Consider the following 25,074-nt stretch of genomic DNA (forward strand, 5'->3'; position numbering starts at 1 on the left):
GTAGGAAGTTTATTATAAATTAAAATGCTTCTTACTCAAATCAGAATTTTTAGGCAATGGCAAGAAAAATCTATTCATGGTCTATCGATTTGATTTAGCTATAGAAGATAACAATTATTACTAGGAAAGGCTACTTAGGAGTTATGCATTTTTCTGTATCATGGCCAAAGTAAGAGACAGCTGTAAAACTAGTTGGTAACTTCAGCTCTTGGTGTTTGTATCATCTGTTCAGGGTCCATTTAATAATTTTTATTTTGTTAACAAGTTGACAATGTCATCAAATAGTTAACAGTTTATCTCTGACTCTTCCATTGTGCAGCAGCATCATCTGCAAAAAATTTAGGTATTATGACAGTCTACAACAGATATTTCTAAATTTAGAGGAGTTAGAGGCATAAATATATTTAGTTTTTAGAACACAAGATAATTTTTTTCTTCCATTTTTAAAGTTTAGACCACGATCTTTTTTCCTGTACCTTTCTTCATCCATTTTACATAAAATCTTAGCAGCAGTCAGTTAAAAAGAAAAAAATAAAATTATGTTTTCCTCAGAAATATTTTTTTCTATATTTTAAAATAGAAAATTAAAAAAAGAATATTGAAAAAGTTGTAGCAAGGTCTGGTTTAAATCTCTGTGAATTAAAGAACAGCTTCACAAATGAGACGGATCAAAGCTCTATTATGATTCAGCTCCTCAAATCTGTTTTCCCCTATCTTTGCTTTGTGTGTGGTTTAGCTTTCTTATATCATCCTAATTCATAGTTCTGCTATTAGCTTCCTTAAAAAATTACTCTGCCAATAGATTTAAATGTCATTAGAAATATACTCTGTATTCTGCCTGTGTTCTTTCTTTCACTTCATTATGCTTATGTGTAGATTACTGGGATCCCCTCTGTGTCTTTTGTTGTGTTTATTCCCAAATCTAATAGCTTTCAAACTGATTATATAACTGAAAATTGACCCAAAAAGTTATTTGGTGTTTGGTGAATGATTTGGTGATTTGGGATATTGCTGTTCAATACAAATGGACAAACGATGTCATACCATCTCACAAAAGGTGCAAAAGAAGAAGCACTAAAATCTCTATTACAGGGACCAGGAAAGAGTTATGGGAAGTTTGTCACATAAGAAGCCTGATGCAGATCTAATGGTGATTTTTGATCTTCCAAATAATAGTGTTCCTCTTTAGTTAAAAGACCATCCTTTTTTTTCCAAGTATATTAGGTGAGTTTCTTTCCCTTTACATCTACCCATCAACTTTCTTAGTGTCTAGCAGTTCACTAGATGCTAAAAGCTGCACTTACTAATGAAGATACGTATAGGTTATTAGAATTTTTAAACTGTTTTTTAAATGGAACAAATAATGTATCTCTAAAACCAGCTTTTTGCAATCTTCAAAGATATTCCCACCAGTCATTCTGAACTGTTTTGATATTTCATCGAGTAACTAATGCTATAACCTTCTGTACAAATTCTGTTAATATTACTGTTTTTTCCTGTTTCTGATATAAGGTTATGACACCCACATGTGTCAGGAAATAGTGTATGATTGAATATGGTGTATGGCAGATTTTCCTGAAATGTGTATTCTAAGCACAGAACTGCATACTATCTACTGACATGGAAATATGAATTTTGAAATATACCTTTTAAAGGAATTTCTATATATTAGTTTAATTTGCTGCTAGTCCTCCTGCATTTTTAGACCAGTGTCCTTTACAGTGGTAAGAAATTCTACCGCCCCTCAGGCTTTGAAAATGGAGTCATCAACTCTAGAAAGGATTTGATTTGAGGAGCAGAGATTTAAAGCAACTGGGAACAATGTGATAGAAGTCTCCATCTGAATTCATTCCATGTCTAGCGTCTTGAGAAACAGTAGGCTCAGAAACACAAAACAGAAAACACAGATGAGACAGAGTAGCATCTGTTTATCCTCAGAGCCTCCTGCTGTGTTTTCTGGTCATCTTCTTGCTTGTCCTCAGTCTCTGTTCCTCATCTCTTATCGGGGTTTTGCAGCCTGGACATGACTGGTGTACTTATATTTTAAAATCTAGATTTTAACTTCTTAACACACATTTGGGGATAGCAAAGGGGCCCCTGGATACAGCAGGAAGAAGCACGAAAGCAGAGTTTTCCTTCATTTTTACCTTCATTTTGCCTGTCAAGATTATGATGTTGAAGTTCAAAAGGAAGGATCTGAATCTTCTTCATACCATTGGGCACTGGGGCAGAAAAATCCCTTAGGCTAAGATGAACTGAGTTATTCCCCTAGCTGTCAGTATTTCCTAAGTGAAGAAGTGCAGCTCCACATGCCAGGCTTCAAGGAGCCTCAGCTGGATTTCCTCTCTCAGGGGTCGATGAATTCTCTTATTTGAGCACTCTTCAACAAGATTCAAAAGGTCTCTGCTTTCCACTTTCAGCCCCTCAATGTGTAAGATATTGGGGTTGTTTTTTTCTCAGTAATGTAATTCCGTGAAAGCTGAAGCTATTTTTTAATAAACTTACTAAAATGTAAGTTATTGGAGTTTTGTTGTTGTTTTGGTTTGTTTTCCAATTCATGGAGCATAAAACGCTGATCTGAAACACTCATGGCCAATTTACAAGTCAGCCCATAAAACTCTTGATTGTTTGCTGATAAGAACAAAAAGAGTAGTTTATATTTATGTATTTCCTTGAAGGAAAGGTATTATGAGGGAAAGATTGCTTTTTTGCATTCACTTTGATACTTGAAAGTAAAAGTGTTTTTATATATTTAGAAATATTTGACTAACATTATCTAGAGTGAAGGTTTTTTTACGATCTGGCCACATGATAGACCTTTAATGTGCAGTAGACTATGAAGGAGAGAACTGTGTTTAACTCCAGTAGTTTCTCCAAAGCTTTATCAGGGATCTCTTTGTTTATATTCATGGTTTACTTTAATGTCACGAGTAGTCCCATTGTTTTAAATTCTGTACTGACCAAGGCCAGAGAAGTTATGCATGGTCAAACTTTCCACATGCGTTATCTCGTGCTGCTTTATTCCTTGATTTGAGATACATGTAGAATTATAGAGAGGTTAGGGCTGGAAGGGATGTTAAAGATCATCTAGTTCCAACCCCCCTGCCATGGGCAGGGCAGCTTACACTCTACCAGGCTGCTCAAAGACTCATCAAACCTGACCTTGAACACTGCCAGGTATGGGGCATCCTCAACTTCTCTGGGCAACCTGTGCCAGTGTCGTACCACTCTCGTAGTAAAGAATTTCTTCCTAATGTCTAACCTAAATCTACCCTCTGTCAGTTTAAAGCCATTCCCCCCTGTCCTGTCACTACACACCTTTGTAAAAAGTCCCTCGACACATTTCTTGTAGGCTCTTTTTAGGCATTGGAAGACTGTTATAAGGTCTCCCCTAAGCCTTCTCTAGACTGAACAAGCCCAATTCTCTTGGCCTGTCTTCAAAGGAGAGGTGCTCCAGCCCTCTGATCATCTTCGTGGTCTTTCTCTGTATTTGCTTCAACAGGTCCACATCCTTGTATTGGGAGCCCTAGAGCTGAACACAGTACTGCAGGTGGGGTCTCACAAGAGTGGAGTAGAGGGACCTCAACCTGCTGGCCATAGTCCTTTTGAGGCAGCCCAGCATACAGCTGGCTTTCTGATCTGTAAGCAAATGCTGCTGGCTGATGTTGAACTTTTTGTCAACCAACACCCCCAAGTCCTTCTCCTCAGGGCTGCTCTCAGTCAATCCATTCTCTCCAAGCCTGTGTTTGTGCTTGCAATTGCCCTGACCCAGATGTAGGACCTTGTGCTTTGCCTTGTTGAACTTCATGAGGTTTGCCTTGCACAAGTCCAAGTAGTTGACATCAGTTGCTTACCCTTATTTGCTAACACTTTGGCCCCATCATAGAAGGCCACTAAATGTGTCAGGCATGATTTGCCCTTAGTGAAGCCATGTTGGCTGTCACATATCACCCCCTTATTGTCCATGTGCCTTAGCATAGTTCCCAGGGGGATTGGCTCCATGGTCTTGCAGGGTACCATGGTGAGACTGACAGACCTGTAGTTCCTTGGATCTTTCGTTTTCCCTTTTTTTAAAAAGGGAGTTATATTTCCGCTTGTCTAGTCAGCAGGAACTTTACTGAACTGCCACAGTTTCACAACTTCATCCACCAGTTCCCTCAGGACCCTCAGTGCATCTCATCAGGTCCCATGGACTTGTGCACCTTCAGGTTCCTTAGGTGATCTCAAATATTCACTAAGTTTTTCACTGACTTAACAGTATTTTTCTATGTTAATGCCCATGTCTCCTTCCCTGTAGTTTAATCTACAGGACCGTTAATGATCTGCAGAATTATTTGGCTTTTAATACCTTTTCTTTGCTCCCTCTCCCTTGTGTAATAAAAGCAAATCAAAACAAAATCCCATAAGCTCTTGAGCCTAAATACACTATCTCATATGTATTTCTGTTGTCTTTTACATGGGGAATTTTAATGTCGCTTTTCACTGAGATTTACGTATTTTTCAATGAAAACTGTAACCTTGTGTTGATGTATCCTGGAAAACCAGTCTTTGCTATGCTGAATTCAAATGGCTTATAGTCAGCTTCCCACTTATAATTTGTTCATGCCTTTTAATAAATCAATGATATCTCTCTCTGTTCTCCAATGTAAGTGCCCAAAGCTTAAGGGAAGTAAAAACAGTTTTTCTAGGAAACTGTATAGTTCTGTGTGCATGTTCTTCTGCTCTGTATTTGATACTCAAAAGATATCTGGGGCTGTTGAAATTGATTTTGAGTATCCTGAGAGCTGGTCTTGGATATATCTTCGTATTTTCTTCTTCTCTCTGTGGTTCTCTGTGCTTTCTCTTTTATTTTTCATACATCCTACAGAAGCCGTGGAATGGTTAGACAATTACATTTCTAATGGATTACTTGGGTACTGGAAAAGCCAGAGGATATTAGTCTTTTCACATTCAACTCTGTCATATACAATATATGTGGTTCTATGAATATTTAATGTGAGTGAAAGGCCTGTTTGAGTATGATTTCACTGAGTAAGAAATCACTTTTCGTTTCTGAATTTCCTGGATATCTGTTTTCCTTCCTTGCTTTTTAAAATGCTCATTGAGCATTTTCAGCCAAACTGAAACCTTTGGCAAATCCTGACTCCAGTAACAAAATTCATATTGAATTTTTCTTCTCACTTTAAAAGAGAATTTTATCTGTTTGATTTATTTGACATTTGCTTCCTCCTCCCGCGTGGTTGGATCTTTAGGGGCTGTGTTGTCTGTAATATCCCTCAAGTGATCAGACTTGCTGGCACTTAACAGGTATTGAGAGTTCAGGTGTGATGCTGAAAAAAAGTAAGCAATAATTTTTCCTATATTGATTAATTCCATAAGAACTGGTGTTGAGCTTCAGATTGTTATGTTAGAAATTAAAACTCCAAAGTCAGAAAAAGCAAGCTGTTTTATTATCGAGGGAACAGGAGCCTGTTCCCCAATCAGCAGTAAAACAATTTATGGGAAGAGTATTTGTTTCTCCAGAAGAAAATAAAAACTGTTTGCAGGGTTTTGTAGCTAATGACAGGATGGATAAATCATGCACCTGCAGAATTCCTGGTGTACAATAGATATAACATTGTGGGAAAGAAATCATGGCTTTGATAAATGTCCTAATCCCATAGTGAGGTTTACAAAAGCATGCAGGCCCATCCACAGGAGTTAGCTGTAGAGTGTTATATTGGGTAGCTTTACAGGATTTATAGAATTCTTCCCAGTGGCCAAACATGTTTTATAACTACATTGCATTCAGTAAAGTAAGCATTTTGTGGATGTCAAGGCTTGTAATATGCATGTGGTGCTGCAATCAACAGTTTGCCTACTGCAGCTGTGGGAAGAGATCTGACTTTTTCTCGTTTGATGGAATTGTAGGAATGATGTTGTGTCATTGGACATTTTTTAGTTGTTCATAAGCATCTCCTCTCGTATGTGAGTCTCGATTGCACTCACTGGTTAATGTTGCAGACTTGCTTAGATTGTCAGCCAGCTTTTACTCTTGGGATTGTCTAAAAGAAGTTGTATATTGCAGATCTAGTGTGAGGAAAATAATATGTATTCGAGACAGCGGTTGATTTATTATGCAGGGAATAATTCAATATACATGTAGTAAACAGATATATCAAAAAATAACATTAAGATACTGCAGAACATAAGTGAAATGTACCTTTGGGTATCATAAAAGGGAAAGGAATTCAAGTGTTAATTAAATAATTACTTTTCTCCCCAAACTATCAAAAAGAATGAGTTTCACAAAAGATGTTGGCTGTCTGTAAAAAGTCCCAAGTTAGCAGGCAGGTAAATTCTAAAATCAGTCATTAATCAGTAAAGGTCTTAAACTTGTGTTTCAGTCAGCAGTACATAGGTCCATATAAAAAAAAAAAAAAGTGTAGGTAAAAGTGGTTTGTTGACTTACACCAAAACTAGTACAAGAGCACTCTGTACCTGGGCGTGTGACCCTAGGAAATGCACTTATCACAGTTGCTATTATTATTATTATTTTAAGTTTGCATCATCCCCTTGTGTTTTCTGTTTCATCAAGGGAATGCTGCAAGACCCAAATACTGCCATGTAGTTTGTAGAAAAGACTTCAAGAGTGCCAACAGTCATATAAGAGAGGAATTTTTAGACCTGGTGAAATTACTGCTCTGGAGATCTGCCAAGATCAGAGACTTAGTATGATGTGTTTTATATGTAATCAGCAACTTATGGTAAGATTAGTGTTCACCACTTTCTAATCTGGCATGAAGTATAGAATCATATCAATGAGGCATAGAAAGGTTTGAGTTGGAAGGGACCTTAAAGCTCATCCATTTCCAAAGCTTTGCTATGGGCAGGGACACCTCCCACTAGACCAGGTTGCTCAAAGCCCAGTCCAACCTGGCCTTGAACACTGATTTGGGATGGGGCAGCCACAGCTTCTCTGGGCAACCTATTCCAGTGTCTCACAGCCCTCATAGTAAAGAAGTTTTTCCTAATATGTAGTCTAAATATGCCCTCTATCAGTTTAAAGCCCTGTGTCCTGTTGTTACATGCCCTTGTAAAAAGTCCCTCTACAGATTTCTTGTAGGCCCCTTTTAGGTATTGGAAGACTGTTGTAAGATTTCCCCTGAGCCTTCTCCAGGCTGAACAACTCCAGTGCTCTCAGCCTGTCCTTATAGGAAGCCTCTTCTTCAAGTTCTTTGCTTCTCTGAGTTGTGTGCTCAGCAGCTCCTGGTGGAAGAACTGCGTTTTCTCCAGCCACTTTGTGTGGATGAACAGTGTGTGCCTTCATAGGAGTATTGGATTGAATGATTCTTTTATACGGGTGGCTTATTTAGAAATCAGAACTATGCAGGTCATCTTGTAGTGCGGTCTTAACCAGTGCTATCTTGCCAGATTTTACTGGGAACATTCAGCTCATGCTCATCTTGGGTTAACATAATGCTTCACTACTTTAAACTGTAACCTTGGTGTTGTAAAAGGCTGGAGTAAATTGAGCAGATTAGAGTGAGTTTTATTTTCACAAAATAATTATTTAATGACCTACCAATACAAGGTCATAGTCAATGCCCTTCGGAGGTTGGTGTGACTTAAATTTCTCACAATCAATTGAATAAATGATATTCTGAACAGAAGAAACTTTGACATGCCGTTACTTTTTTCAGAGTGAAGGAGATGAAGGTGGAGGGAGAAGGAAGGGACTTGGAGTCAAAATATTCACCGTGTTCAAACCTAGATTAAAGGTTTAAACTAGACCAATAAGAATCCCATCTAACAGCAAATATTTTAATCCCACATTCATTTTTTTCAGATACCCTAACAAAGGTAAACAAAATAATGTCCTTTGGAAAGTCTCCTTTCACTTTTACTTCTGTGGAAGGAAGACATACAAATGAGCCCTCCAGGAGCATGCGTGTCCCAGTTACCTAAGGCTGGGTACAACATGGGTAAACAAAACCAATACAAGTTTCTCTTACGCATGCGATTTTACTTTTCTTATTCTAGAGAAATTAGTTTGAAGCATAGGAGCATTTCTTATGGCTTTTATGTGGTCTTTGCACTGAGCTTGCATGCTGGGGTATGGGTGGTGGTAATGCTTTTTGGGAGGTTTGTGTTTGCAGAAATTGACTGACATACAGCAATCTCTTGCCTAGACAACCATCAGTTAACGGCAACTTTTGATTACACCCAGGTCTTCCACACCGGTTGCCAAGAGACTTGAAAGCTTTAGGCTGAATTGTCACTAGCCTGTCTCTTATTAGTAGTTCTTTGCCCCATGGCACTGATGTGGATGATAAGATGGCAGAAAAACAGGCTCTTCATGACCTCTTCCTCAGACCATGAAGGCCTTCATTTTTTCAGCTCCCCTGCTCATTCTCTGTAAATACAAGAGCAATATTTCTTACTTTGCCCAGGAAAAAAAAATGCTGTTAGGATTCAAGTAACAGTTAAAAGTACAGCATGAATTACAGTGTTGAGTCACTGGAAATGACAGCAATTCTAACCAGAAAAGTGTGAAAACCATATATATTTTGTTTTCAAGTCATAACTCCAGGGAAAAATAACAATGAGTGGCAGCCACATTTTCTAGAATACATTCCTCAAGTTATTTAGCTAATTTGGGGCCTATTCTAAAAAGTATCTCAGTTTATGAATAGCATTCCTGTTGGGCACCAGCTCTGGTGTAACTCAGCTCTGCTGGTTGCGTCCTGCAGGCCTGGGTCCCCTTCAGTCTGCTGGCGAGGAGCCTGCTGAACAAGCTAGCCTAGAGAGACCATTCCTTTCCACCTACTGGGAGAGGGCAGATGGGCTGCACAACCTGGGTTTTGGCATGATGTGGGCAAGCACTCAGCACTCTTGAGACTACTGGATGAGCTATAGCCTTACATGTATGCCGAGATATGAAATACAGCCTCATCATTTCTCTGCGGTTTCACTGGAATGCTGTTTCTCTCAGTTGATCCTGTTTTTTCAGGTACAATGTATTGAGTTTCAATCCCATGTCTGGAAAAACAGTGTTTCTCTTAAATTTAGTCATGTCTCTGAAGTTTTTTCATAAAGGTTATGAGACAACTGATAAACTTGAAATCTGCAGCAGCCAAATATTAAGAGCTCAGCTCTTACTGGTAAGGATGGAATCTGGTTCTAGACTGCAAAAGATTTGCAAGCTTTAGTGAAAAGATTATGTTGGGAAAAATAGCAGCATAAAATTCCTCTTTCCTGCTAGTAAAATAAAATATAAATCTACAATATATTCCATGTTTAGTTTTCATAACAATCCAAAAGGAAAAAAACACCCTCACTCCTCAATTTCACAATTATCACAATCTTTAAGGAGTCTCAGGTGGATTTTGTGATGAACTAACATCAGACTTGGTTCGCCAGTTTATTTTCTCTGAGCAAGAAAACAAATGCATCATTTTAGTTCATGGGATAATGTTCCAGGGCAGCTATTTTAATTTCTGACTTTTCCAGGTTATAGGAAATCTTTGATTTCTATGGGAACAGTAGTATTTTGTAAAGCATCCAAACTTTTAAAAGCATAGGACTGTGCTTTGCATCATGATCTGATTCAAATACAGGTATATAATTTTCCTGAAAACGTTATGTCCATAATATCAGTTTCTCTAATTGGCCTTTCTCAACTTCTCTAATCATTTTGACATCCAAAATAAGGGATGCCAGATCCCTTGAATGAATAAGGGGAAGAAGGTGGGTAGCCTTTTGAACACAATTCCTTTCACAACACAACCAAGAAAATGCAGCTGAGGACAGAACCATTATGTAAACAAAATCCAAGAGTCTGGAAGCAGCTCAAATTGTGTGGGCTAGGAAAATGATATTGTAGCTCTAGGAAGTTGCTTTTAAAAGTTAATGTAGTAGGAGGCTCAATTCAGATGTTATTTACACCTCTTTAATCCCACTTGTCATCTTATTATTTTTTAAAGCCAGCGTACGTAGAATGGTAGCATACAGCAGCATATTTGGAGTCTCTCTCGTCTATTGGAGTGCCAAAGCCAATAATATCACAGCACTTTGGAATACTTGGCAGAAGGGTGTCTGATAGATGTAGTCAGTCTTGCAGTTGATATGATGCAGCATTTCAGAATTATCACATTTTTCCTGTTAGTTTACTGCATGATGACTCTGTATGGCAAGAGTGGAGAGCATGGGTGTGATGACAGGAATAATAAGGCTACAGCACAACTATTTGTGTTTATTAATGTCTTAGAGTGTGGTTTATTCACATACAAATAGGAAGGAGTGGCTGTTAGCTCTTACATCTACTATAAACTGCTTTAAAAGTTGGAAATGTTGCAACAGTCAAAAATCTAACATTTGCACAGTGCTTTGAAGATAGAAAGTGCTCCATAATGCTCTATTTTTGTCACTATTGGACTTCACACATCGACTGTTAAAAGAACTGTCCTTGGTTCAGCAGTAGCAGTCATGAGCTGAAGGCAGTTAAGCTCAAGAAACAGTAATAATACTTATGTCCAAAAACGTTCAAAACTTTTACAAACATGAGGAAAAGTTTAGCCTAGAAGTTTTGAAGTAAGATTATCCATACTTACAAGCCAGACAAATTAAGGCACAGGGGGAAAAAGGGTTGTATTTTAAAATATGCTTAGACATTTAAATTTTACTGATATCAATTTCAGATTGAATCAGACCTTTAGGGTATAAAGGTACTGGAGTGACTTATTCAAGGAAAAGAAATTTTTCTCCTAGCTTTTGTAATATTTGTTGTTTCTGGCAAAACATGGGGAAGAGGGCAACAGTTCATTTTTATTGTAATCTGAGAATTTTCTGCAGAAGTTATCTCAGAAAAACTGATCAGGTTGTTTGAGGAGTGGTAGCCATGGTCTACCACTGACAGCCTGAGAGACATAAAGAAGACAAGGGTATGGGAAGAAATGATACCTTTTATTGGAGGAATCAAGAGGTTTAGGGGGAAATAGATGAACTTTCAAATCCTAAATAAAAGCTTGTTTGCCACAAGACCTGCCACTTTGTAGTGGTTACCTTTGCTGGCTGGCAGACACCCACCTGGTCACTCTTTCACCCCTCCTTGTCAACAAAATGGGAACAGAAAATCAGGTGGAAAAGCTCAAGATAAAGAGAGAGGGATCACTTAGCAATTACTGTCACAGGCAGAAAAAGATGCAAGTTGCAGGAAATGAATTTATTACCAGTTAAAATAAGTTTGGATAGCGAGGGCAAATTATGACAATACCTCCCCCTACCCCTTTTTCCCAGGCTCAGCTTCATTTTGCCTTGAACTCAACGTGTTGACTTTTGGGGTCTCTGATCTGATGCCTCAGCTGTTCAGAGCAGAGGGCTCCCCTTTCAGAGACCTCCCTCCTATGGCTGCCTGTCTGCCCTGAGGGGAGTGGGGTCTTGCTTACTACCTCTGCATCCCGACTGACCTTCACAGGCAGGACACCCACTGCATTCTTGGTAGTCTGAATGGCTCACAATCTCTCATGTGCCCCCCGTGAGGTGGGAGCTGGGTGGAAGGAGCAGAAAGGAGGCAGAGGGGCTCATCTCTGTGCTTGGATTCAGCACTGGGGCTGAACCATGCCTCCAGCATGGTGGCAGATACAGGAAGGTGTTTGGTGTAATACAGAAGCAAGAAATAAAACTCAGAGGCAGAAGGTTGTTCAGCATCTGAGGCAGGCTGTTTAAAACTCAGGCCTATTCTTGTTCCTGTTCTCTAATAGGAACAAACATTGGGCACATCTGCATAGTGCTAACAGCACGTCCCTCCTTACTGTAGTGGAGTTCACTGCCACAGTGAAAAATAATCAGTTAACAGTTATCACAGCTGACAATTCATCTTCACATCCCATCAGCCACAGATATTTTCCACTGGTCCATACAATGCAGACCTATCAGAAAAAAGGAGTGAAGCTACTGTTAGGATACAGCAGCTCAATATTCACAGAATATTTGGCTGGGGATGAGCTCCTCAAGAGGCGTCAATAAGCAGCCATGCTGATGTTTATAAAGGGGAGAAATTTACATGGAGAAGTAGATTATGGCTAAACCCCTACTTGGTCTGTCCAAAGCAAAATCTAGCCTTCATCTCTCCTGTAGAAGCAAGTCTACCAGGGCCCAGAAAGAGAGATTTGCCTTTGAAGAGTGATCTGAAAGATAAGTAATACGTCAAAGAAAGAAAATGCAGTTTCTGGTCCTTGGGGAAAGAGGGTAAAAGGGGAAGAGGAAAAAAGAAAAAAAGAAAGGGGGGGGGGAAAAAAAAAAACCAAAACATTAAAACCGTCATTTTTTTTTTCTCTCTCTCTGTAGCCATAGTCTCTTTCCTTTGATTTGTCATGATTTAAATTCATACAAAAAAAAGATTTGTTTCAAATAAGCTCCTTTAACTATAGGGGCAGATTTTTTTCCCCCCTAAAGCCTTTTGTAAGAACAAAGTAACCACTTGTCACACACAGTGACTAATGAGAGTTCAGTGTGGGTTTTAGTGTTCATTCATACGCTTTGTGTTCAGCTGGTCATAAGTTAAATCTTTAGAAATTGCACCACAGGAATCCTTCTCTTAGGGATGGGGGTGGTAGCAAATCTGTTGAGATATTGAGAACTGGTGAGGGGAAACTGCTCTTTTCAGGCTTCCTAATCGGTGGTGCAGGAAATAAACACATGCAGGAAGTTGTTTGGCCTTTTCTTGAACTTAAGTTTATACAGCAATCGATAACTGAGGAAAACTTTGTATACTTAAACTTCTGAAAATTAAGTGAAATAAAGAAGGCATATTCAGCATGGCCTGTAGCTTATACAACCAGCTAAATACAATATTAAAAATTTGAAAGATTATACAGGGTATGTATTTTTATAGCTAGAATGTGTCCTTGAAATCTTTTTGTATGTCTTCTCTCCGTCCCATCTTCCTTCCATTTCACTAATCCTCTCCCAGTGAAACCGAGCTGAAGCATTGAAATGAAAGTCATGTTTACGAAGCTGTTTTCTCTGCTCCTGCATCAGGCTGTGCTCCTTCATCCTTTCCTTGACCTTCTCATTTATCTTATAAGTACTTCGGGGTAAGGATGGTCTTGGATTGTGTGAAACACCTTGTTCAGTGGTGGCCCATATTGATATTTGGTTAATGGTACATACATCATGTATAAAAGTTGTCTTTGAAAGAAGGGTAAAAATAAATGAAGTGTCATTCTTGAGTATAGCTTTTGAAATTGATAGCATCAATTTACTAACAGGGACATTTGTAAGCATTTCTAAGAAATATTATGTGTGTTCATATTTCTCAAGCTTTCACTGTGTTACTAAGGTCACCGTCAATTTAATGCTTTAAAAAGAACAATTTCAGGTTTATAATAATTACAATTAATTGGTGTAAATTTGCATAGGATATTGAGATCACCTTTGCCAACAAAAACAAAGTGAGCAAAACCCACATGCAGAACACAGTATGGAGGAAAAAGTACATTTGTGTACCTTTGAAGGCCAACCTAAATATCTGCTAAAAATGCATTCATCTCTGATGCATCTTCTACTCTTTTAGAAGAAATGTTTGGGTTTTTTCCCTGCCCTAATAAATTACCCCTATCAGTGCAAGCACTTATTAGGAATATGTCTTATATAAGAAGGACTTGAAGCAGAAGAATGCAGTTAAAATAAAGTAAAATGAGAGTAAGCCAGAAAGAATGAAAGTGAATTACACATCTGTAGTCTGGGTTACTTTCAGGTGAAGTTATTGAATTGACTATTTTATTTTTTTTTTAAGAGTTTTATTTTTCCTTCTGCATTTTAAGTAATTAAAAAAAAGCATGACGTTTCATAGTCTGTTTAGGATTTTACGTATGTGAAATGTAGGCACATCTTTGTGATGGCTTGACCTTCCCTAGCCACTAGATGGGATTTCAAGACTTCAAGAAATGTATCTAAACACTGGCCCCAAACTGCCATTTACTATAAAATTGACATAGCTGATCAGGAGCTCAATGAATGTCAATATTCAGTTAATTATAATAAATAAATAAATAAATAAATAAATATGGAAGTTTCAACTACTAATCTTGCAGGATTATACCCTCTACAGGTTTTCAGAACATTCCTTTATCTCTGTCACCCTTTGCCTATTTGATTTACATCCCAGCCTGAACTCTCTCATCTGTCTTTCTTCTGCGCAGTACAGTGATAACCGGTTTCACTGATATCTTTGAAGGAATCAATTTTTTGCTTTTCCCTGTTTCTTACAGGAAATATTCAGGTTTGTTCCAGACCATGTGGCAGTATATATATGCACGATGATGATATGTAGCTGCATTGTTTATATTTTACCCTAAAAGCTATTTTTACGTTGCATTTCTTTCTTTTTTGATAGTCCAGCTCCACAGTGAGAACGTACCAAAACAGTAAATCGAGAGTGACCATGAGCCCTGGCTTTAGCTCCCAGTGGAATAGCAGCCAACCTGCTTGGAATACATACACCTTTCCAAGAGCAAGCTTGCACTACCAGTCTCATGCTAGCTACACCTACTGTGCTGGACATCCTGCTGTAAGTAATTATAACCTTTTCTGAAGTTACCTGAATGAGCTGTATGATGCCCTGGGAGGTGGAGGTGCTCAGGGGCTGACAATTCAGCACACTTTACCAGCACTTTCTGTGTCCCATGGCAGTGAGGACAGCTCATGTGTACTAACCCTAACTCTAGAAAACATTGGAATGAGTCGAAGACATAAGAAAATGTGAAAGTTTCATGACACAGTAGAAAGCCACATATTTTTGTATATTTAGCAGTCCTTCTCCTCACATGAAATTAACGTTGTGTGCCTAGGTTTCAGTGTCAGGAATGTAGGCTGGAAAGCGGTATTAGTGATGGCTTCTTTTCTATTTCTGGTGAGTCTGTTGGATGAATGAATTATTCTTTCTATTTCAGAGATTTTAAATTGTATGGATGAGTTAGTGAAGGAGGGCATCTCTTATCATTAGATTTGTTAATGTTCACTACTATATCATTAATATAATCAGTAGTGAAGATGCAATCTTGTTGCTAAGCAAAGATTACTGGTCTTATGTAATTTGAGTAAACTGGTGGCCAAAAAGAATGGGAGGGGGGCTCACAGTTTTTGTGTGTTTTAATTTGACAGCCATGACAGGGCTGATGGCTGATGGTGGTTTTTGTCATATTGGTGTAGCAGACTGCTTATAGCAGAGCCCTTTCATTCTTTTAGTTTCTGATTTTGAAAGACTCTGAGTTAACTGGGGAAGATCTCACTCTACACTTCGTTGTTTTAATGTTTAGATTCGAACTTAGCTTCGGATATTGTTAGAATGTCTTAAAGGATGTACTATTTTAACATTGTGTCATGTGTATGTAATGAAGTGTTGCCGTCCTATAGTGAATTACAGTAGGAAAATAGTGGAAAGTGCAGCTTTTACTACAGAGGGGAAATTGTGCTTTACAATCTTATTGCAAAATCTTTGTGATTTGGTTTAGATCTGCTGTCTTACCTGCCAACCGACTTTTGGCCAGTAGTTTGGGTTAGGAATTGTCTCAAGTATTAACATGGTAATTGAAATAAAGGAAGGGAATAAATTTGTAAAATCTTATCTCTTTTCTGAGGTGGTGAGATTTCAGAAGGAATTAAACATCTCTATGGATTCTGCTGTTCGCTCATTTCCATTACAGTGTCATTGAAAATGATAAAAGATGTTGTGAAGGAAAAAAAGGGTATTTGGCATCTGAAGTGCACAGATATTTTCTTTGTTTAGAATGGTGGCTCAAAGAGTCCCTGTACAGCTTAATTTAACTTAAACTGTGGGTGTTCAAGTCATTAACTGCTCCTTAACTTTGATAATTTAGAATAAACACTACTCTCTCTGTGAGTCAAGCTTTGACTCTACTAAGCAAAACAGCACACAAGAAGAATGCCAGACTTCCTGTAAGATGGTTTAAAAATGGGGATATCTTTCTGCCCATAAGAATTAAAATGTCAGTCAAGGCACAGTCTTTTTTAGGCTAATTCCACAGGCCCCCTTTCCTTTGTTAAGACTAAAGTTGATGCTACCTCAAGTAGAATTGCTCTATCTGGACAATATTTGTTTTCATTGAGCACCTTAGCATGTAGTCATTGGAAATGACACTTCAGTCTGGAAGTTGATTTAGCTGAATGCTGGAAAGTAGAGATTAAAGAATAGCTGGAGCTGCATTAACCTTTGTGCAGATTGTTTGATTAGTCCTGTCCTCAGTGTCCTTGTGTTCAACTGATTAGGAAACTTGGTAGATTTCTTAGCTCCTGCTTGTCTGAGAAGCTCTGCTGCAGAGCTACTCAGCAGATGACTGGACTGATTTCCTGTGCTGGTGGTAAGAATCTATAACAGGTTAGCTACCATTGCAGTGCCTACCACTGTGATTACATACTTCTATGCCTTCCCTACTTCTGCATGCTCTGAGGATAAGACCATAAGCATTTGCAGTCCAGCAAACTCAGCTCCTCCCTCCTCGGCATCAGATGAAGTTCAAGTTTCCAAGAGAAAACAGTGTTTTAATATTTGCTTGAATATCTGTTGCAGTGTCTATGATAGATTTAGTCAGGTTCCTGTTTCTAACTTAGGTTTGTTTAATCTGGGCTCAAACCAATACTTCTGTGGCAAATGACAACAATAAAAGCTAGGTACGGAGGAGCTCCTTTGTTCATGAATCTTCTCAGTGTAACATGCTCAGTTGGATATGTACTATACTTCAGAGGGTTTTATTTGCCCTCATCTGACACAGATTCACCAGAACAAGCTGTAGATTTTATTGCTGTATGAAGCTGTTCTGCAAAACCGCCCACATGGAATATGTCTGAAGATCATTGTAGTTTCTTGATGCTTTGGAGGCTAACAAACTTACTAGTGCTTAGCAAGTTCAAGGCAGACAAATGTCAGGGAGTTGGGTCTAGCCTTGGAGTACTTAAAGATATTAGTCCCTGGAGACAGAGCCAAGAGAAAAGCTTTGGATTTTTCTACTGTGTGGAGAAAAGCTGAAGGAGACAAAAAAGATTAATGTTAATTGGGCCAAATGTAACTCAGAGAAAAAAATTCCTCTGGTTCATCTTTTTTTTTTTTTTTTTTTTAATGAAAGAAAAAAATATCATATGAAGTACAGTGCTAATAGAGCCTTGTGACTCTGGCTGAGAAATATGTCTAAGGCAAAGGTGGGGGGTTTGTTTTACTTTATCTGAGAGGGCACTGCATCTCTTTTTCACAGTGCCACAATCATTGATTAAAAGCAGTCTTTCCACCCTAGGAAAGAAAAGAACAGGACATTTGTTTAAACAAAGTAATTTTTCGGCTCTTGGAGTTATCTAAAGGGAAAAAAGACTGCATATCTTCCCAGTCAACAGTGCAGTGTAGTTTTTGAACGAACAAGAAAATGCTAACTTCTCCTAGCTATACTGGGAGGCAGGATACCCTGTAGGATCTGTATATATTGACATGAGTGATAATGTGGTAGGTAGCCTTTACAAAGTATATGACAACTTGGTTTTGATATTAGGGGCTAGAAATTTCCCTGGCATTCACATGTAGGGGCTTGCAGGCAGAAATGCGTAGCATGTAGTTCTCAGAATAGGAGGAAACACCTAGCCATCTAAAATGCTTTTCTCTTGAACTTTCTTCACACAAGGAAGATAAAAAGCAATGTAAAAAAATAGTCAAAATAGTTCTGATTATCCCCGCTGAGCAAGATATGAACAGTCCTTTGACCACTTCCACATCTGTGCAGGTTTCCTACCCATGCTCAAAATGCTCATACCCAGTCTCAAAGACTCACTTAATTTCCCTTTCTCCACATTTTGCTGGAAGGATGATAGAATTTCAGCAGAGCTTAGGAAATCTCGTCCAGTGAATTAACTCTAACAAATGACTACTTAGATTGTTCTGTAATTTTAAAGAAGTACACATGTGAAGTGGGCAAATGAAACAAAGATCTCATCTGCTTTTGACTATTTCAGTTGAAATGGTAAGGGACTCGTAAGTCAGTCCTTACTTATGAGGGAATTTGGCAATGTGATACTCTTTGATGAAGCAGACAGTATTGTTGCAGACTGAGTTACCCTGCAGGATTTGAAATCTTTGTTGTAGGCCCATGGGACGATGAATTTAGTTGCATGTATTAATCTTTTCGTGAGCATACATCTCTGTAGCATGTGGGATGTCTTTGCATTCCTTATGTAGATATGCAACTCAGCATATGTAAGACTTTCCACTAGTATCTATTCTGCACTCTAATGGGATTTGGTCATGCTCCACTAGATCAGTGGCAGCCTTCAAAGTATGATTGGTTAAATCTGTAAAGTTATTATTTGGAGCTCTACAGATAATGTTTACAAGCTGTTACATCTGAGATGTCATATGTGGATCAGACAACCCATTTGCTTAGCAGTACTACTGTCCCCATTCCAACAGTCCCAGACTTTTTTCTGCTAACTTCTGTAAATGCTTGATTGCTTCTGAAATTACACAGTGAGAATGTGCAAAGCAGAATTCAAAAGACACAGAGCTCTATGAGACACTACTGGCCGCCTTTCACTCACTTCTCTGAGCCCTACCGGGATCTGAAATCTTTAATCTTAAGAATCTTAAGACCCAGTAGAAGGAGCTATAGCTCCTTTTACAGTTTCCTGCTGACAGTTCTTGGACAGAAGAGCAGAAAAGGAGCAAGGCTGTTACTGTGGGCAACACTAATGGAAGGTCTTACTGTCAGCATGACTATGCAGAGTCCACCGGAAAAACTTCCAGGGGCAGGTAGGTAACCCTCATTGCTGATGACAGAACTGCAGGATTGCAATATTGTGCAGCTGTAAGGCTTTATGTAAGCTGACTGGCTTGATCATTACCACACAAATTGGGTTAACATCTGTACTGAGCTCTTGATGATTGACTTTTTTGACAACTTGTTTTGTATACATTTATAAAATTTGACAACTTGTCACTTTCATGTGATTAGATACAATGTTTAAGGGCCACCTGGGAATGTGAGATGCATTAATAATTTATATGTTTACATATATATCATGGCTAAATTATTAGTTTGTATATATACATTTATATATGCAGATAAAGTTTTTTTCTAAACTCCTTGCAGAATAACACAGGAAGGTTCATGGTACAAGGCTGGTCTTGGGTTTCAATCTCTAGTCTTCTGATGTGATCCTGTCATCTGAATTGTAAACCTAGTTAGGGAACACATTCTGGTAAGTGCAATATCCCACTCCAAGTCAGTTCTATAGCACAGAAATAAGGCTGACAGCAGCAATATACTGCCAGATTCTTAAGATAGACCATAAATTATGTGACCATACACTGCAATGCAAAGATAATGTTTAACGAAGCAACTTTCCATACATCCAGAGAGTGTTCAATTTGTATAGTGTGGGTGTCCTATTCAAAATAGACCTTTATTTCTCTAGAAATAAAAGCAGAACAGATCAGCACTCTGGTTTATTATTTCTTTTTATACCAAGATCTTTCCAGTTAGTAATTCTGTTCCACCTCTTTTTCAAGAATGAGGCAGTGCTAAGAGTTAAATGCTTACACAGTATAATACTGTCTTCTATCATCACTAATTTCCAAGATATCTATTTAAACAGGAACTGTCACTTTCTGATCTGTCTTGAGCCTCCTGCCTGATTCATTTTGTAATGTCACGAACAGTGTATTGTAGATTCATGGAATAGAGCTGGTCTGATTAGAGATGAAGAAACTTCCTTCTACACATCCACATCCTTATAATCAGCAATGATGGGAAAGGAAATAAGTAGTACAGTAGGCATGAACTGGAAATGTCTCTCAAAGAACCTCTCAATTTCACTTGAATTTCTGAAATCACTTTTCTCTGTCTTTAGCATTAACCCTTTCTTACCTTCAAAGGCCTTTCATGTGAGATCGATCCCTACCATCCTGCAACCAGTATTTCTTTGGTGCTACTAGCCATTGATATTGTAATAGCCACAGGTGAAAAAAAATTGGAAATGGATCCAAAGAATTGTACACTATCGAAGGACCATTGAGCAAAATGTCTGATACATGACATTTTGGCCAGAGTCTTACAGTATACAAGATGTAAGGGATTTACTTTGATCCTTTAAAGATGGCGATCACTTTACAGAGCATTGTCATAGCCCCAGCTTCAGAAGCCCATTAGTTAATCTTGGGAAAGCTCAAGTGTGGGCTGCAAAGAGGCGGGAAAGAGAGTTCCTAACCAGGAGAAGGTAAAAAAGGTTTATCACCAGGAGCTATTTTTTGTAATTGCTGATATGTTCTTTATGGAATCCTGCAAGAAGAAGTGACGGAGCAAAGGAAAGAGGCAGTCATTAAAGTGAGAATGAAAAGCATGACATCTCCGTTGCTGGGTGTCAGTTGTGGTATAAGACAAAAGCTGTGCTGGGTAGGAGGACAGTAAATGAAGAGTTGTGGAGAAAGGAATATTTTTAATTGGCAAGATGTTGCAGCTATCAGGTGCAATGAGTAACTTAGTGATCAAGTGCAAATCCATATGCTAACTGCTGACATAAATTATTTATTCTGTTTATCTGTTACCTCCATCTACAGGAACAGAGCCTCAAAACCATGAACTTATTAGGCTGCAAACCTAAAACACATTTTCACTGTGGCTTAGCTTCTTTGGAGAAGAGAGGGTGGAAATTTCAAACCTCCAAACAAATATGTCTCTTAATTAGCTTTTCTCACCATCTGTGCTTACTTATAGCTGAGGCAAGTGGTACCAGTGACTTGTGAGATTGCTTTCAATGCTGCCTCTTTAGGCCAGCTTTTTCAAAGCAGCAATCACATGCAGTTAATTCCTATCAGATCAGCTTATCAGCTCAGTTCATTGTAGTGCTTTCATGATCATTCATGTGTGACAGCCCATTAAAACTTGGCCAGGCCTTAAAAAAACCAACACAAAAATCACCAAATCCATGAATGTGTTTTACATTCAGCCTTAGAGGTATCCAGCATATTTGTTTTGTGTATTAAGCTTTGAAAATTAACTTCTGCGAAGAGCTGCAGGGAAGTCACCAGGACTTTGGCCAATGTAGTTTTACCTCACAGTGTAGTTTTATTTTTATATATATATATATATATATATATATATATATGTGATGCTGTGATAATTGTGTGCTTGGCTTCTGCAAAGGTACAGTGCTGTGGATGCAGACTACCAGACCTAGGAGGGCTAATATGGAGTGCATGAAAGGCCACTGCCTATGGGTGGTTCAGGTTGACCAAGCGAGGTTTTCCTTTCTGGAGGACTTTTGGTGGATGGCAATTACAGGTTGTGATTGATTGCCCTGGTCAGGAATGGCAGGGCCTGTCAGAGTAGAGAGCACTGATAATGCAAAGTGTTTCAACTGACTTGCAACAAATGTTTTTCAAAAAGTTTGAGGAAATGGAGAAGTTCCACCTAAATTTGAGGTTTCAGAATTCTGATTTTTATGTGGTATTTTTTCCTGTGTCCACTCCACATTTACATGACACATATATTATGTCCTGTTATTGTTTCTCAACAGCTGAATTAAAGAAATTTGTGAATTGTTATTTGTTGTCATCTTTCATATTTTTGTCTCTAGATTGTATTTTAAGAGAAAAACATTGAATTTTCCACAAAAAGCACAAGACAAAATATTTTTTTATGAACTATTAATATTAACAAGATTGGAACAAATCCTCTGTATGTAACTCTTGTGCACTTATTTCGATAAGGAAGATTTCTTTGTGGAAAACGTAATTGAAATCTTTGAAATGACCAAAAAATACATATAGATTTATAGCCACAATGTTGGTGAGATATGTACTGCTGAAAAGATTCTCACCACCTTCTAGTGCTGAGAAGGTCAACTGTTTTGGAGATGGGAACTTTTTTTGTTTACAGTCAGACTCTATAGGAATTTTCTTGCCAGCCCTACATTTTTATTCTTGTGTCCTGAAGGGGCAGATACATGCAGAAAGGAGCTGTCTTTGAATACACTTGAAAAATGAAAACATGCAAAGTAGATGCTGCCTTTTTTCTTCTTTTTTTTTTCATTTTGAAAGAAAGGTAGAAAATTCGCTAAATTTAGACTATAAAAATAGACTTGTAGGAGGCAGTAAATACAGATCTCAGTTAAAGTCTATAATTTACAGGTACATATCTACCTATACGTATCTCTGCAGTGTCTGCATTCATATATGTGTGCGTTTATGTGCTTCTGATGTTTATTTTGGTTTTGGTTAATTTAGCAAACAGGAGTTCTGTGTTTCTAACTTAGCTTCACCATCTCATTTTCAGTGAGCCAGACAGGTTGTCTTTAGGATTGGTTAGTAAAGGTGATGAAGTCTTCCAGGCTCCAGAGAAAATCCTGGTATTAGGGCTCGAGAGTAGATGCTACAAACTGCCAACCTGTCACGTGTTGGAGATACCTGACACTTTTTGAAAGACTGATTATTTCAAAAGGCCAGCAACTGTGTTGCTTTCATTTTAAATAATTAACACACCCAGGAGACTTCCTTCTTGTATTGCATCTCCCAAGGGTGAAGAGGTTTGGACTAGTCTGAGCAAATACTGCTTCAAACAATTTTGCTGATGGAGTCTTTCTCTTTTCTCTTCAGTTTAATCGAGGCTATTGATTTAATATAAACCCACCCAACTTAGTGAATTCATAGGGGATGAAAATTTTCCTTTTGCCCTTAGAGCTACCTCCTTGCCTTGACACTTTGTTTACACCAGTCTTGCAAATGGGATGATATTCAACAGCACTGTCAACAGCAACTTCTGTTTATGAAGGGAGATGGAAGAAATGCATGTCTGTGGTAAATACTGATTTGTCAAAATTGAAATACCCTTTTGATGAAATTTCAGGGGTTTTGCCCTTAACAGATTTCAAATGTTGCTTTACTGGAAGCCCAAATGCCAACCAAAGATAATTTGTCCCTTGGTGTTTTCTGGCATACATTCCACAAAGGATTTAGACACTTTGTTGAGAGCACATGATCTAGAAAGATCAAAATACTAGAGTTCCTTCCATGGCGATGCTTAATCTGCTAAACCATCCAATTTTGATCTGTGTCACCCTTGTTGGAATGTTTGCTGGCTTTTTATTATCTGTGTTTCCTTCCAAAGAAATACCTTGGGAGATAATATGATCCGTGTGTCTGTCTTGGGCCAGTTTTCCAGTCATTCCTCTGCTTTTGGCAAGTTTCAAGATGAAGGTTACTGTGGGAGGACTTGCTACTGCTGGGGAGACTGGAAACATTGTGTGGAAGGTGTTTCCCTAGGACACATGAAGGAATGAGCTGGAGGTTTTGAGGGAGAAAACAGAAATCTACTGAAACCAGGCTTTAATTTTTTTCTGCTACTTAGGGAACAGTTCATCGCAGTGCTCTGCTGACTTTTTATCTGACTAGATAAGGACTCTATTGACCTCAGAATTGTACCAGTATACTAGAGAATGTACTACTAGCATGTAACTAGGTGGGACAGAAAGTAGGAGGGGAGCAGGAGCACTGAGAGAAGGGCTCCTAACCAAGGTTATGTAGCTTTTGAAAGAAAAGAACAGCATTAGGCTTTGGTTTTAATTCCAAGTCAGTGCCTTATCTGTCGAACTATGCCAATTTTCTGGTATTTTTCCAAGTATATAACTAGGCAGTGTTTAATTCTGCTCTAAAACCTGTAACTATAAGGTGACAGAGGTGTTTCCTGAAGACCAAAACTTGTAGCTGAAAGCAGGTATGGTTACTTACAGAATCCCAAGGGTTGGAAGGGACCTAAAAAGATCATCTAGTCCAACCCCCCTGCAAGAGCAGGGTAACCTACAGTACATCACACAGGAACTTGTCCAGGCGAGCCTTGAATATCTCCAGTGTAGGAGACTCCACAACCCCCCTGGGCAACCTGTTCCAGTGCTCTGTCACTCTTACAGTAAAGAAGTTCTTCCTGATGTTAACGTGGAACTTCCTATGTTCCAGTTTACACCCATTGCCCCTTGTCCTATCACTGGATATCACTGAAAAAAGCCTAGCTCCATCATCCTGACACCTACCCTTTACATATTTGTAAACATTGATGAGGTCACCCCTCAGTCTCCTCTTCTCCAAGCTAAAGAGACCCAGCTCCCTCAGCCTCTCCTCATAAGGGAGATGTTCCACTCCCTTAATCATCTTTGTGGCTCTGCGCTGGACTCCTTCAAGCAATTCCCTGTCCTTCTTGAACAGAGGGGCCCAGAACTGGACGCAATATTCCAGATGCGGCCTCACCAAGGCTGAGTAGAGGGGGAGGAGAACCTCTCTTGACCTACTGACCACTCCCTTTCTAATGCACCCTAAGATGCCATTTGCCTTCTTGGCCACAAGAGCACATTGCTGGCTCATGGTCATCCTCCTATCCACCAGGACCCCCAGGTCCCTTTCCCGTTCACTACTTTCCAGCAGGTCAACCCCCAACCTGTACTGGTACATGGGGTTGTTCTTCCCCAGATGCAAGACTCTACACTTGCCCTTGTTAAATTTCATCAAGTTTCTCCCCGCCCAACTCTCCAGCCTGTCCAGGTCTCGCTGAATGGCAGCACAGTCCTCTGGTGTGTCAGCCACTCCTCCCAGTTTTGTGTCATCAGCAAACTTGCTGAGGGTGCACTCAGTTCCCTCATCCAGGTCATTGATGAAAATATTAAACAGCACCGGTCCCAGCACCGACCCCTGAGGGACTCCACTAGTCACAGACCTCCAGCTAGATTCTGCGCCATTGACCACAACTCTCTGCCTTCTTCCTTTCAACCAGTTCTCGATCCACCTCACTACTTGATCGTCAAGCCCACACTTCCTTAGCTTATCTATGAGGATGCTGTGGGAGACAGTATCAAATGCCTTACTGAAATCAAGAAAAACTACATCTACCGCTCTACCATCATCCCTCCACCTAGTCACTTCCTCATAGAAGGCTATAAGGTTGGTCAAACATGACTTCCCCCTCAGAAAACCATGTTGGCTGTTCTTAATGACCCCCTCATCCTTGATATGCCTAGTGATGGAGTCAAGAATAAGTTGTTCCATCATCTTTC

General features: G+C 39.0%; 1 protein-coding gene across 11 annotated transcripts in view; it reads left to right on the top strand.

Annotated features, from left to right (window-relative positions):
* RBMS3 (RNA binding motif single stranded interacting protein 3) overlaps positions 1-25,074 on the top strand; it is a 721,711-nt gene that overhangs the window by 198,933 nt on the left and 497,704 nt on the right. For 7 of the 11 annotated variants that reach the window (XM_065666135.1, XM_065666138.1, XM_065666136.1 and 4 more), the window contains one exon: positions 14,378-14,551. The exons of 1 other annotated variant lie outside the window; for it this stretch is intronic. In XM_065666135.1, coding sequence (XP_065522207.1) covers positions 14,378-14,551 — 174 coding nt within the window. The remainder of the gene's footprint in view (positions 1-14,377; positions 14,552-25,074) is intronic. 3 more of the 11 variants (XM_065666137.1, XM_065666141.1, XM_065666142.1) reach the window with 1 other exon arrangement.

The sequence above is a fragment of the Lathamus discolor genome, chromosome 2 (genome assembly GCF_037157495.1).
Source record: "Lathamus discolor isolate bLatDis1 chromosome 2, bLatDis1.hap1, whole genome shotgun sequence".
NCBI lineage: Eukaryota > Metazoa > Chordata > Aves > Psittaciformes > Psittacidae > Lathamus > Lathamus discolor.